Genomic DNA, 15,313 nt, shown 5'->3' with positions numbered 1-15,313 from the left:
TGAAGAAAAATATATTTTTGTTGGTACTAAGTTACATGGTTTTACCAAAGTTTGCATAAAGTCATCTTTATATATTTTTTTTAGTTTTACTTGAACATAAATAATATGGTAGGATTTTTTTAACCTCTATGTTGCAGCAATTTGAGACTTAATTTGTAAAAAATAATCAATAGTTTTGATGAAACAAGTAAGCAGTAATTTTTAAATGTGGATTTATTCATTTCAGTGAGTACCAATTTTTCAGGGATTGAGGTAAACATGCATTTTTCAGTATATATTTGATTTTGGGGTTTTAACAATGTATGTATAGTGCATAAATTTCTATAGTAATTTGTTGAACAATTAAATATGTGTTACCTCTGTAACCATAAAATCTACAAAAATTGGTTTCGAAAAAAATGATGAATCCACAGTATATAACTTGTTTTGCCGCTAAAACATTTTCTACATCTAAATAATATACTTGATGGATTTTTAGTTTCTTTTTTTTTTACTAAATTTTTTTTTTTTAGATTGTGATGATAACTCTGGACCAGATGATGAAGTGAAGGAGAAGCAAGGAGGAGAATTAGAATGGGACCCATTAAATGACCGAGCACCTCTAACATCAGTATGTGTACACATTATTCACATAAAATGCACACTTTTTGGATGTAACAAGACTTCCACTGTGGACTTTTTACCTATAAGAAATGATAATTATGACATTATGTTATATCTAACACTTAGAACACAGTATATAAGACCACTTAACAGTTAGTATACTGTTACAGTTAAAATATTTAAAAATGTAAATGTAATAGGAATTGTCTGGCTTATAATTTTTATAAAAAAAAATTAATTAAAATTTCTAAAAAAAATTAAAACAACTGCAATTTTAAAAATCTTGAAATTGTATTTTGATATAAAAAAAAATGGACACAAAATTATTTTTTTTTTTACTTAACATACAATATATACATTGGAAGTCTTGTAATTGTTGTTTTGTGGTAAATGGATGTACTTTTATTAGAATTACTAGGAACTAAAACAGTTTATTGTTTGTCCATATTTATGACAGAAGTAATTCATATTTATAAATAACTAAATATTAAACAGAGGTGATAGTTTGGGATATGGATTAATATTCATTTTCATAAAGGTTCATTGTGTTAATGCTGAAAAAAGAGTTATTTAGATTATTAAATGCATGGGTTTATTTTTATGCATTAGGAGAAATGATATCACTAATCATCCATATTTACTAAATAATAATATTTTAGGTTCCACCGTTTGATACTATATCGGAGGTTGGTATACACAAGTCTTGTCGGTTTGGGTGCATCCATTGTAGAACTCTGTCTCATTGTCATGTGTACATGTCATTATAACATAAACGTGTTTGTGTGATTAATGAATTACTTTTAACAAATTGAACACCATTTTTCTTGACAGTATATAACAACAAATCCTAACTTATTGACATTCACTTATTATCTACTAACATATCAAAAACATCAATCCATAACAACATGCTATATCAAAGGGAGATAATTACTTTTAACAAATTGAACACTATTTTTAGCTCACCTGGCCCGAAGGGCCAAGTGAGCTATTCCCATCACTTTGCGTCCGGCGTCCGTCGTCGTCGTCGTCGTCCGTCGTCCGTCGTCGTCCGTCGTCGTTAACTTTTACAAAAATCTTCTCCTCTGAAACTACTGGGCCAAATTGAACCAAACTTGGCCACAATCATCATTGGGGTATCTAGTTTAAAAAATGTGTGGCGTGACCCGGTCAACCAACCAAGATGGCCGCCACGGCTAAAAATAGAACATAGGGGTAAAATGCAGTTTTTGGCTTATAACTCAAAAACCAAAGCATTTAGAGGAAATCTGACGGGAGTAAATATGTTTATCAGGTCAAGATCTACCTGCCCTGAAATTTTCAGATGAATCGGTCAACCCGTTGTTGGGTTGCTGCCTCTGAATTGGTCATTTTGAGGAAATTTTGCTGTTTTTGGTTATTATCTTGAATATTATTATAGATAGAGATAAACTGTAAACAGCAATAATGTTCGGCAAAGTTAGATTTACAAATAAGTCAACATGACCGAAATGGTCAGTTGACCCCTTTAGGAGTTATTGCCCTTTATAGTCAATTTTTAACCATTTTTCATAAATCTAAGTAATCTTTTACAAAAATCTTCTCCTCTGAAACTACTGGGCCAAATTAATCCAAACTTGGCCACAATCATCTTTAGGGTATCTAGTTTAAAAAATGTGTGGCGTGACCCAGTCAACCAACCAAGATGGCCGCCACGGCTAAAAATAGAACATAGGGGTAAAATGCAGTTTTTGGCTTATAACTCAAAAACCAAAGCATTTAGAGGAAATCTGATGGGGGTAAAAATGTTTATCAGGTCAAGATCTATCTGCCCTGAAATTTTCAGATGAATCGGTCAACCTGTTGTTGGGTTGCTGCCCCTGAATTGGTAATTTTGAGGAAATTTTGCCGTTTTTGGTTATTATCTTGAATATTATTATAGATAGAGATAAACTGTAAACAGCAATAATGTTCAGCAAAGTTAGATTTACAAATAAGTCAACATGACCGAAATGGTCAGTTGACCCCTTAAGGAGTTATTGCCCTTTATAGCCAATTTTTAACCATTTTTCATAAATCTAAGTAATCTTTTACAAAAATCTTCTCCTCTGAAACTAATGGGCCAAATTAATCCAAAGTTGGCCACAATCATCTTTGGGGTATCTAGTTTAAAAAATGTGTGGCGTGACCCGGTCAACCAACCAAGATGGCCGCCACGGCTAAAAATAGAACATAGGGGTAAAATGCAGTTTTTGGCTTATAACTCAAAAACCAAAACATTTAGAGGAAATCTGACGGAGTAAAAATGTTTATCAGGTCAAGATCTATCTGCCCTGAAATTTTCAGATGAATCGGTCAACCTGTTGTTGGATTGCTGCCCCTGAATTGGTAATTTTGAGGAAATTTTGCCGTTTTTGGTTATTATCTTGAATATTATTATAGATAGAGATAAACTGTAAACAGCAATAATGTTCATCAAAGTAAGATTTACAAATAAGTCAACATGACCGAAATGGTCAGTTGACCTCTTTAGGAGTTATTGCCCTTTATAGTCAATTTTTAACCATTTTTCGTAAATCTTAGTTATCTTTTACAAAAATCTTCTCCTCTGAAACTACTGGGCCAAATTATTTCAAACTTGGCCACAATCATCTTTGAGGTACCTTGTTTGAAAAATGTGTCCGATGACCTGGCCATCCAACCAAGATGGCCACCACAGCTAAAAATAGAACAGGGGTAAAATGTAGTTTTTTGCTTACAACTCTGAAACCAAATCATTTAGAGGAAATCTGACAAGGAGTTAAATTGTTAATCAAGTCAATATATATCTGCCCTGAAATATTCAAATGAATTGGACAACCGGTTGTTGGGTTGCTGCCCTCCAATTGGTAATTTTTAAAGAAATTTTGCTGTTTTTGGTTATTATCTTGAATACTATTATAGATAGCGATAAACTGTAAACAGCGATAATGTTCATCAAAGTAAGATCTACAAATAAGTCCACATGACCTAAATGGTCAATTGACCCCTTAAGGAGTTATTGCCCTTTATAGTCAATTTTTAACAATTTTCATTAATTTGGTAAATTTATGTAAATTTTTACCAAATATTTTTCTCTGTTACTAATGGGCAAAGTTCATTATAGATATAATTGTAAGAAGCAAGAATGTTCAGTAAAGTAAGAACTTCAAACACATCACCATCACCAAAATACAATTTTGTCATGAATCCATTTGTGTCCTTTGTTTAATATGCACATAGACCAAGGTGAGCAACACAGGCTCTTTAGAGCCTCTAGTTCAAACATCTTCTCCTCTGAAACTACTTAATGGATTTGGATGAAACTTAGCATGATTGTTCTTTAGATTATCCTGCACAAAGTGTGTGCTTTGATTTTTGATCCGTCAAAAAACATGGCCGCCGTTACCTAAAATAGAACATAGGGGTCAAATGCAGTTTTTGGCTTATATCTCAAAAACGAAAGCATTTAGAGCAAATCTGACATGGGGTAAAAATGTTCATTAGGTCAAGATCTATCAGCCCTGAAATTTTCAGATGAATCAAACAAACCATTGTTGGGTTGCTGCCACTTAATTGGTAATTTTAAGGAAATTTTGCAGTTTTTGGTCATTATCTTGAATATTATTATAGATAAAGATAAACTGTAAACAGCAAAAATGATCAGCAAAGTAAGATCTACAAATAAGTTAATATGACCAAAATTGTCAATTGACCCCTTAAGGGGTTATTGTCCTTTAATGGCAATTTTTCACAATTTGTTCATCATATTTGCTAACTTTAAAAAATCTTCTCCTCTGAAACTACTGAATGGATTTGGATGAAACTTAGCATGATTGTTCTTTAGATTATCCTGCACAAAGTGTGTGCTTAGATTTTTGATCCGTCAAAAAACATGGCCACCTTTACTTAAAATAGAACAGAGGGGTCAAATGCTGTTTTTGGCTTATATCTCAAAAACGAAAGCATTTAGAGCAAATCTGACATGGGGTAAAAATGTTCATTAGGTCAAGATCTATCAGCCCTGAAATTTTCAGATGAATCAAACAAACCATTGTTGGGTTGCTGCCACTTAATTGGTAATTTTAAGGAAATTTTGCAGTTTTTGGTCATTATCTTGAATATTATTATAGATAAAGATAAACTGTAAACAGCAAAAATGATCAGCAAAGTAAGATCTACAAATAAGTTAATATGACCAAAATTGTCAATTGACCCCTTAAGGGGTTATTGTCCTTTAATGGCAATTTTTCACAATTTGTTCATCATATTTGCTAACTTTAAAAAATCTTCTCCTCTGAAACTACTGAATGGATTTGGATGAAACTTAGCATGATTGTTCTTTAGATTATCCTGCACAAAGTGTGTGCTTAGATTTTTGATCCGTCAAAAAACATGGCCACCTTTACTTAAAATAGAACATAGGGGTCAAATGCAGTTTTTGGCTTATATCTCAAAAACGAAAGCATTTAGAGCAAATCTGACATGGGGTAAAAATGTTCATTAGGTCAAGATCTATCAGCCCTGAAATTTTCAGATGAATCAAACAAACCATTGTTGGGTTGCTGCCACTTAATTGGTAATTTTAAGGAAATTTTGCAGTTTTTGGTCATTATCTTGAATATTATTATAGATAAAGATAAACTGTAAACAGCAAAAATGATCAGCAAAGTAAGATCTACAAATAAGTCAATTTGACCAAAATTGTCAATTGACCTCTTAAGGAGTTATTGCCCTTTAAAAACTTTTTTCACAATTTGTTCATCATGTTGACTTACTTTAAAAAATCTTCTCCTTTGAAACTGCTGTATCAATTTCAGCCAAACTTAGGCTAAATGAGTTTCAGAGTTTCAGAGTATCTAGTATAAATTTTATATTTCATTTCCTTGTATGTCAAGAAACATAGCTCCTATGGCTAAAATAGAACATAGGAGAAATTGATTTTTTTTTTGGCTTTTGAAGAGAATAGGACGATTTCAAGAACATTTAAATAAATTGAAAAGCCAAAATAATCATTGATGAGAGATTAAACCAAAAAAATTCAGGTGAGCGATTCAGGCTCTTGAGAGCCTCTTGTTCTTGAAGTTATACAACAACAAATCTGTGATAACAACTTTTACATTGTCATTTTAACTAATTGACATTTCACCAATTATCTACTAACATATCAAACACATTAATCCTTAAAACACATGCAATATTAAAGGGAGATAATTTTGAAACATTCAAATATAAAGAATTTTATTTAAAAAAAAAGAGAACATATATTGTGTAGTTGTTAATGAGACAGCAACCAATCTACATTTATTGGTTAATTAAATACATTAAATGCACAGACTTTGTAACATTTTACTGTTGCATGTGTTAAGAAAAATTTTAAAATTGAGTATACTGAAGGGGATTTGAAACCAACTACTACAAAGATGTTTATGAATCAATTTATTATGGGAATTCATCATGTGTTTAAGTTATCTTTTCTGAATCTTTATTCTATTTTATTTGATGTTAGTTTGTGTGTATTCTTGTTTCTATAAAACATCTGACTGTTGGTGTATTTTGATCTATAAAGCACTCTATTGTGCCGTGCCTACTGTTGTCTGTCTTTTTGTTCATTTTCTTATTTGTTTGCCTAATTTTTACCTGCTTGACTTTCCTTGCCTGATTCCTGCCTGGTGATAACTATTTGTATATAGACAAGCTTTTATAAAATTTTGTAAATTGATTTATTTTTACACTTGCTGGCTATAAACTGTCAATCCATAATTTTTACATGATAGATTTGCTAAAGGTCATTTGTATCTTGACTTGCCACACTTTTTAGCTCACCTGGCCATCACTAGGCGTCTGTCGGCGTCCTGCGTCGTTAACTTTTACAAAACTCTTCTCCTCTGAAACTACTGGGCCAAATTAATCCAAACTTGGCCACAATCATCATTGGGGTATATAGTTTTTAAAATGTGTCCGGTTACCAAGCCAACCAACCAAGATGGCTGCCATGGCTTAAAATAGAACATAGGGGTAAAATGTAGATTTTGGCTTATATCTCTGAAACCAAAGCATTAAGAGCAAATCTGACATGGGGTAAAATTGTTTATCAGGTCAATTTCTATCTACCCTGAAATTTAAGATGAATCGGACAACCCGTTGTTGGGTTGCTGCCCCTGAATTGGTAATTTTAAGGAAATTTTGCCGTTTTTGGTTATTATCTTGAATATTATTTTGGATAGAGATAAAATGAAATCAGCAATAATGTTTAGCAAAGTAAGATCTACAAATAAGTCAACACGACCAAAATGTTCAGTTGACCCCTTAAGGAGTTATTGCCCTTTATAGTCAATTTTTAACAATTTTCATTAATTTGGTAATTTTTGTAAGTTTTTACAAAATATTTTCCTCTGTAACGAAAGGGCCAAGTTTATTATAGATAGAGAAAATTGTTAGTAGCAAGAATGTTCAGTAAAGTAAGATCTAGAAACACATTACCATCACCAAAACACAATTTGTCATGAATCCATCAGTGTAATTTTTTTATTATGCACATAGACCAAGGTGAGCAACACAGGCTCTTTAAGAGCCTAAAGTTTAGTTGTTTTTTTTTAATCATAAAAGGACTTGTTTCCCTTCAAATAGGGAGGGGGTAAACCATACTGACATTCAACTGATAACTCATATCTTTTTATGCCCCATTTATGGGCATTATGTTTTCTGGTCTGTGCCTCCAATCGTCCGTTCCGCTTCAGGTTAAAGTTTTTGGTCTAGTTTTTTTATGAAGTTGAAGTCCAATCAACAATCAACTTGAAACTTAGTACACATGTTCCATATGATATGATCTTTTTAATTTCAATGCTAAATTAGATATTTTACCCCATTTTCACAGTCCACTGAACATAGAAAATGATAGTGCGGATGGGACATCTGTGTACTTGGGACACATCTAGTTCTTATTATATTTTCAAGGATATTAATATTAAAAGAAAAAAAAATTTGTGGCAAGTCTTATCCTTTAATGTTTAATACTTTTAAATGGTAAACATAAGCATAGTGAATTTGCTTCAAATAAATCATTGCGTCATTGCTGTTAAAAAAAATGGCTTGAACTGTATAGTTTTATAAAAAGTTATATCAATTATTTGATTATGAATAGTCAAATAAATATTTAGACTTCTGCTTATTTAATTACTAGTATAAATACAAGTAAATAAAGTTTAGCAGTTGAAGCCATCTTTTATTATTTTCATAAACAAGGCAAATTGTTCTTTGTTTTTTCCTGATCTGTAGTACCAAACGCTCAATTTGTTTACTGTATTATTGTTTGGGTTTATAACTTTGAAAAGAGACCTCCTCTCCTGATTTTGACTGTATCTTGTTGATAATAAGTCAGTTTCATGGAGTATTAAAGCATTGGATATTTTTCAAACTGTTCAGTGAATTACTTTTTTTTTTATGATAACTTTATGAGATACCTTTTTCCATAAAAAAATTATTAAGTCTTATGGTTTGTCTACAGTCTGGAAAGAACTTTTGAATGAAGTAATTTTTTAACCGAATGTTATTGGTGTTGTATGCTTTGTAGGATTTTATTTATCAAATGTTACCCTCACCTATTTTGAGTGTTATGGATGACATTGAGGAGCTGTCTCTTGAGAGCGCTAGCACGTTTGGTACTCTCGGTAGCATGAAGGTCGGTATTTGTAGTTCAGCTTTACCCAAGCTTTTGTGTTCATAGCATGCAAATAAAACTTTGACCTATTGTAAGAATGAGCTTATTATTAAAACTAGCTAACCTTGCTCCACCCTTCCAGCAATTTACCAAAATTAGATATTTCCGTAACAAAAATTTTGATTGCTGATATTTTACAAGAATTAGTTCTCAACCAATTATAAATTACATTTCTTGAATGAATGTTTAAAATGTGTGTCATGAGAAATCTATTTGTGGTCATAAATGATTAAGACACATAGTTTTATATAGATTTCAATGATGACCGTTTTCATGGGTGTATCACCACACACTTAGGAAGTCCTTTATGTATTGTTTAACAACTTCCTTAGTATTTTAATATGAATGTGCCAGTATACTAATTTTTCACAATGTAGTTAGTCGTTTTCAAAAGTTGTTTGCACTTGTGATGACTTTACACTATTACTTTCCTATCCTTTTAAAGGTTTTATGTGGTTGGATCATCCAACTTGGATGTCATGTTTCAATCACAATAGATCTTTTGTTTGTTCTCAGCCTGTATATCTTCGCAGCACAGAGCAGGGGAGATATTGATGTTTTTTTTTCCATCTCCCTTTCTCTCTTTATTCACTTGAGCATTTGTTAAAAGATTAAAGTAACAGAAAACTTCAAAGGAAATAAAATTGGATTCCTTGAACAAAACTTGAAGTTGTTGTGGGAGAATGCTGATCTACTTTGTCTTCTTTTCTTGTTTTACAAAACATATCTCTAATGCTTTGTTCTCTCTATAATTTGACTTTCAAATTATTGTATTCAGCAAATTGAATATTCTCTGTATTATTACTGTATTTTGAATTATATATTTTTTCTTTATTTTAACTATTTTCATTTTTAACAGACTGCTTTGACTTGTTTAAAGAAAATTTACATTATGGATTTTGATCTAGCATAGGAAATATGTCTCCCTTATAAAATCCTATTTATTCTTATGCATTGTACCCTGTGAAAAGTTATACTGAAATGTCCACATCAAACATGTACATTTTTGCGTCTGTCCCAAGTCAGGAGCCTCTGGCCTTTGTTAGTCTTGTATTATTTTAACTTTTAGTTTCTTGTGTACAATTTGGAGTTTAGTATGGTGTTCATTATCACTGAACCAGTATATATTTGTTTAGGGGCCAGCTGAAGGACGCCTCCAGGTGCAAGAATTTCTCGTTGCATTGAAGACCTGTTGGCGACCTTCTGCTGTTGTCTGCTCTATGGTCGAGTTGTTGTCTCTTTGGCACATTCCCCATTTCCATTCTCAATTTTACTCTCTGTTGAACAATATTTTTTTTAAATGAGTTGCAGTATTATATTGCATCATAATATTAAGAATTCTATAAGTATGATACTGTGGAAGGAGTTATCTAGAATCAGTAAATCAATTTTCACAATTCTGATTGCATAGGTATTTTAACAAAAGAAACCCATCATTTAGTTCAGATATATAATGTGTTCAGACAAGAGATAAGATATTAGTTCACAAGGCATCTCCATCAGACTGTGAGATAATGATTCACTATCATCATAATGACAGGTTCAACATAATTTGTAAAATGATAACTTGATATGGTCACTGTCTCTTGTGTATTTCTCATCCTTTTTAGCTGGTCATCGACACTGAAATCTTTATACTTTGTAAAGAGGGTCAATATCTTAAAGCACTTATCAAGTATTGACCTTTAACAAAAAAGTTGTTAAAATTAAGCTGCTTAGGTTAAGTTACAAATATTGTTTCAATGTATTTTCATGATTCACACAGGGCAGGTGTCTATTTCACCAGATTTAAACTTATTTGAAATGTTTACTTTTGATTATTGTCTTGTCATTTACAACTAATCCAACCATTATATAATATCAAAGTATCGTTTACATAATAATAATCATAATTTTAATTTTCATCCTTATATGGTTGTAAATTTGTAACCCTTACTAATACAGAAATGAAAATTTTAAAACTGAACTAACAATCATAAAATGGCAAAATATCATGAAATAATTTCTACTGTATATCTGAGACTTATGTACAATTATAGTGTTAACAATACAAATTCTACAAACCAAATAATAAAATGGACCTGACTTAACATTTTGAGATAATATACCAAATAAGTTTAGATTTATTTATTTTCAATGTTCAATTTTGGACCTCTATCCAGATTTAGAATTCTTGAACTTCTTATTGCAAATAAACAGAGTGTGTAATTTTGCTAGGATATGTCTTAAATCTGCTGGGTGGTGTGAACCTTTGCTCTATATTGAAGGCTTTGTGACATTGAAATCAAAAGGAACAACACAAGTACTGTTTCTTTGCTTTGGGATTCTTGCTTCTTGCAGCATTCATAAAGAATTCAAGGTGGTACCCAACACTTTCACTAAAATTAATTTGGCTCGTTTAATTTTCATTAAATTTGGACAAAGTATTTACTTTGACCCTTTAACAAAAATATAAAAATTTCAAAAATTTTGAACCAAGCGTTTTTGTCAGAAAAAATACACTGGTTATATAACAGTTTGACAAACACCAATTAAGAAGCTTCATATTCCCAATACAACACAATGTAATTAAAACGTTTAGCTGACTTTACAGAGTTATCTCCCTGTAGTGTTAGGTACCACCTTAAGGTCCTTAAACTGAAAAATAAAAGTATTGATAATGTCTCAAGCTTTTTTTTTAAGTTTACACATATTCCATGTGAATTGAGGCTAATACCAAAAGTCAAATATATTTGTATTCATTCATGCATAAAATATTATAAATTTTCATTCACAAATTTTGGATCCCCATCTAATTTCAAAGTTAGGTTTAAAAATCTTATCCTCAAATAAATATGATGAACATGTTGGGCTACAGGAAAGTCAAGGATTTGCAGTGTGGATTGAGCTTTTGCTTTTTTATATATAAAAAAAATCAATCTTGTAGGATCACAGAATGATCTGGTGTGGCATTAAATCTTTGAATTCAAAAATGAAATTGTGACAAACAGAGACAATAAGATACTTTAACCAAATTTTTGGGATTTGTGTATTTGATAATCAAGAATCCTGGAGCACTTGTAGAATAATTGAGATGAAAGAGTGATATTTTTTTGTCATTAGTCTTCATATTTTCCATGCCTTCCAATGGCTTTTGTTAAATGATTTGGTTTATAACATTTTTTTTCAGGATTAGTTGATAGTATCTCCCTTGTAAGTTTGTTTTTTCCATCTTGATTTGTCTTTTTTGTTGAATTGAAAGGATCATATGACTATAATTAAATTACATGTTTGCAAAGTTTTAAGTATTATTTATTTTATGTAGAAACAAGAAGAAGATGGCTCTGATACTGATCCTTTACAAGCATTAGAACAACAGAAAGAATTAGCCATGGATGGCAATGGAGACAGTGGTTACGAGGCAGAATCACGGAAAGACCCAGATGATGAAATAATAAATATTACACCCCCTTCTCCAAATAAAATGTACATGTACGACATTTCAGGACAAACTCCTAACAACTGGACCTCAACGCCGAATCGTAAATTATTAGAGTATGAGGAGTGTGGTACTTAGAGGACATATATCTTGTTGCTAGGGGAACAACTTATAAACTATATAAAGGACTGTGCTCTCCATGGCTGGCTTTGTTAATGCTTTTATCATCAGATCAGAAGAGTCAAATGGAGGCTGTACATGTTTATATAAACAAACACTTTATGTTTGCCTGATGTATTATGTTGTATGAATGACTGCTGAATTGGGAATATTAATCCTTTTATTGAGATCCATTTTGTTCTGCAATTTATGTTTCTATTTATTATGATTCAATTGCTGAAATTTTTAACCTATCTGTATATTTTTATATGGATAAATAGTCAACAAAATGTTACATTTAAACAACAAAATGTTTAAAAAATACTTTAATGTTTCAATGGCAGCTACCATAGTGCATTCTTAATACTTAGGCCAGTACAGGGTAAATGGACAACCAGTAGTTCTTCAATGTGAAGGCAAACACAGCAGCATCTATTTTTGTGAATTTTAATATATTTTGCTTTCTGGATATAAGATGTTATAAAAAATAATGATGTATTTACCGAACAAAAGCTCATAATATTGCCCATCAATAAAAGGAGGATACTGTCAAGAAATGAAATATTTACTGAACAACAAAACAAAAAAAAACACAAAAGATATGAAAGAAACCATACACTAGATTCTTGATTAAAACAATCCCACTGAGATTTTTGAAGGAAAACTTTGTTTTACCTTGTTTGAATTACTTGACCCTGATTTTATTAAAACTTGTTCAATGGAATAGCAGAAGGAAAAGAAAAAATACAATTAAAATCAATTTGGAGAAATTAGAACTCTATTAAATCAGTATAACAAAGGACAAAGATAGTTTCCACATTACACAATCACACTTAATACTTTCAATAAATGCTTGCATTTAATGAGAGCAAGCTCAAAGTGGTTTTTTTCTTCTAATATAGAAAACATGCCTCCTTACCTCTGAGCTGGTCAGCTGTCTATGTTATTTATAGATGAATCACACTTGTTCATTGGTTGAGTGTTGGAAATATGCATTAATGTTGTTATTGTGTACCTCTTATTTGCATTAAATGCAATTCCTGAGTATTTCACATTTTATTTTTATTGATTTTACATAATTTATTATTGATTGTTGTTACTATTCGTAACCTATTTTGCATAATGACACATTGTTACAATTTTCACTTATTGCATTTTACTTTGATTTTACAACTATGAAATAATGTACAAGTATATTTATAAATTCTTCAATCTATTGTCTTTCTTTTCTTTTTCTTCAGACAGAATCAAGATAAAAAAATATGGGGTATCAATTCACAAAGCTCTTATTTATATGAACTGTGTGCTGATTCCTAAATGTGTTTTGGATATATGTTTTGGTTGGTTACTGAAATGATGGATACCAAAAATTGAAAATTGTGTAAAAAAATAACCAGCATTTTATTGTTGTTGGTTACTGTCTGTCTGTTATACCAGTATCTGTTTTTTGTTTTAAAATCATGCCATCTGTTTTTATACGACCTCAAAAATTAAAACATTTTGGCCGGATATTGATATCAAATTGTCATAGTCGTCTGCATCGTCGTCATCCAAAGACCGATGATTTCCAGATAATAACTTTAGTATAGCTTGGTTTATAACCACTAAAGGAAGGTTGGGATTGATTTGGGGGGTTTTGGTCCCAACAGTTTAGGAATTAGGGGGCCAAAAAGGTGCACAAATAAGCATTTTCTTGGTTTTCGCAACAACTTTAGTATAAGTAAATAGAAATCTATGAAATTTAAACACAAGGTTTATGACCACAAAAGAAAGGTTGGGATTGATTTTGGGTGTTTTGGTCCCAACAATTTAGGAATTAGGGGCTTAAAGGGTCCAAATTAAACTTTGTTTGATTTCATCAAAAATTGAATTATTGGGGTTCTCTGATATGCGAATCTAACCGTTTATTTAGATTCATTATGTTTTATCCCTTTTTCAAATTGGTCTACATTAAGGTCCACAGGGTCCAAAATTAAACTTAGTTTGATTTTAACAAAAATTGAATTCTTGGGGTTCTTTGATAAGCTGAATCTAAACATGTACTTAGCTTTTTTATTATGAGCTTTTTTATTATGGGCCCAGTTTTCAAGTTGGTCTAAATTAGGGTCCAAAATTAAACTTTGTTTGATTTCAACAAAAATTGAATATATAGGGTTCTTTTATATGCTGAATCTAACCATGTATTTAGATTTTTGATATTTCGGCCACTTTATCAAATTGGTCCACATTGAGTTCTGAAGGGTCAAAATTGTGTCAACTATTTAATCACAATCCAAATTCAGAGCTGTATCAAGCTTGAATGTTGTGACCATACTTGCCCCAACTGTTCAGGATTTGACCTCTGCGGTTGTATCAAGCTGCACCCTGCAGAGCATCTGGTTTTGTTTGAATTGTTTCACATTTTTATACGCCCTTCAAAATTTTGACGGGACGTATAATGGTATACAAATGTCCGGTGTCCGTCCGTCTGTCTGTCTGTCCGTCTGTCCGGCGTAAACATGTCGCACCGTAACTTGAGAATGACTTATCCAAATTTCATGAAACTTAATATAGTTGTTTCTTATGATGGTCAAATGATCTGTATACTTTTTGGTGAAAATAAGATTTAAACTTTTTGAGTTACGGCACTTTATAACTAAAACAGGGGTGTGTTTTTTTCACATGTCGCACTGTATCTCAAAAACGATTCTTGATTATGACTTAAAACTTTAAACACTTCTTAGTTATATTAATCTCAATATCTGTATACTTTTTGGTGATGATTCAAAATTTCATTTTTGAGTTATTGAGTATTTTGTAAAAAAGGGGGAGGTTTTTTTTACATGTCGCGCCATATCTCAAAAACTATTTATGATTATTGCTTAAAACTTTACACATGTCTTTGTTATATTAATCTCAATATCTGTATACTTTTTGGTGATGATTCAAAATTTCATTTTTGAGTTATTAGTATTTTGTAAAAAAAGGGGGAGGTTTTTTTTTTACATGTTGTGCTGTATCTCAAAAACGATTTGTGATTATTGCTTAAAACTTTACACACTTCTTTGTTCTATTAATCTAAAGATCTGTATACTTTTTGGTGATTATTCAAAATTTTATTTTTGAGTTATTGAGTATTTTGTAAAACAGGGGAGGGTTTTTTACATGTCGCGCCGTATCTCAAAAATAAGTTATGATTATTGCTTAAAACTTTACACACTTCTTTGATATATTAATCTAAAGATCTGTATACTTTTTGGTTTTGATTCAAAATTTTATTTTGGTAATATTTAGCTTTTGTAAAAAAAAAAACAGGGTGGGGGATTTCACATATCCCGCCGTGTCTCTAAAACAATATATGGTTATTGCTTAAAACTTTCTCATAAACTATTTATGATTATTGCATAAGACTTCCACATAAGACGTCGGGCGTATCA

At 31.3% G+C, this 15,313-nt stretch overlaps 1 protein-coding gene across 20 annotated transcripts in view; it reads left to right on the top strand.

The window, feature by feature from the left end:
- Positions 1–13,114, top strand: part of LOC139526318 (axotactin-like) — a 108,943-nt gene extending 95,829 nt beyond the window's left edge. For 12 of the 20 annotated variants that reach the window (XM_071321518.1, XM_071321502.1, XM_071321510.1 and 9 more), the window contains 4 exons: positions 513–610; positions 1,263–1,289; positions 8,174–8,281; positions 11,625–13,114. In XM_071321518.1, coding sequence (XP_071177619.1) covers positions 513–610; positions 1,263–1,289; positions 8,174–8,281; positions 11,625–11,876 — 485 coding nt within the window. In that variant the 3' untranslated portion in view covers positions 11,877–13,114. The remainder of the gene's footprint in view (positions 1–512; positions 611–1,262; positions 1,290–8,173; positions 8,282–11,624) is intronic. The other 8 variants (XM_071321570.1, XM_071321562.1, XM_071321547.1 and 5 more) reach the window with 2 other exon arrangements.
- Positions 13,115–15,313: the final 2,199 nt, after the last annotated feature.

The sequence above is a fragment of the Mytilus edulis genome, chromosome 1 (genome assembly GCF_963676685.1).
Source record: "Mytilus edulis chromosome 1, xbMytEdul2.2, whole genome shotgun sequence".
NCBI lineage: Eukaryota > Metazoa > Mollusca > Bivalvia > Mytilida > Mytilidae > Mytilus > Mytilus edulis.
The sequence above is the reverse complement of the archived record's forward strand: the minus strand, read 5'-3'. Positions and strand labels throughout refer to the sequence as shown.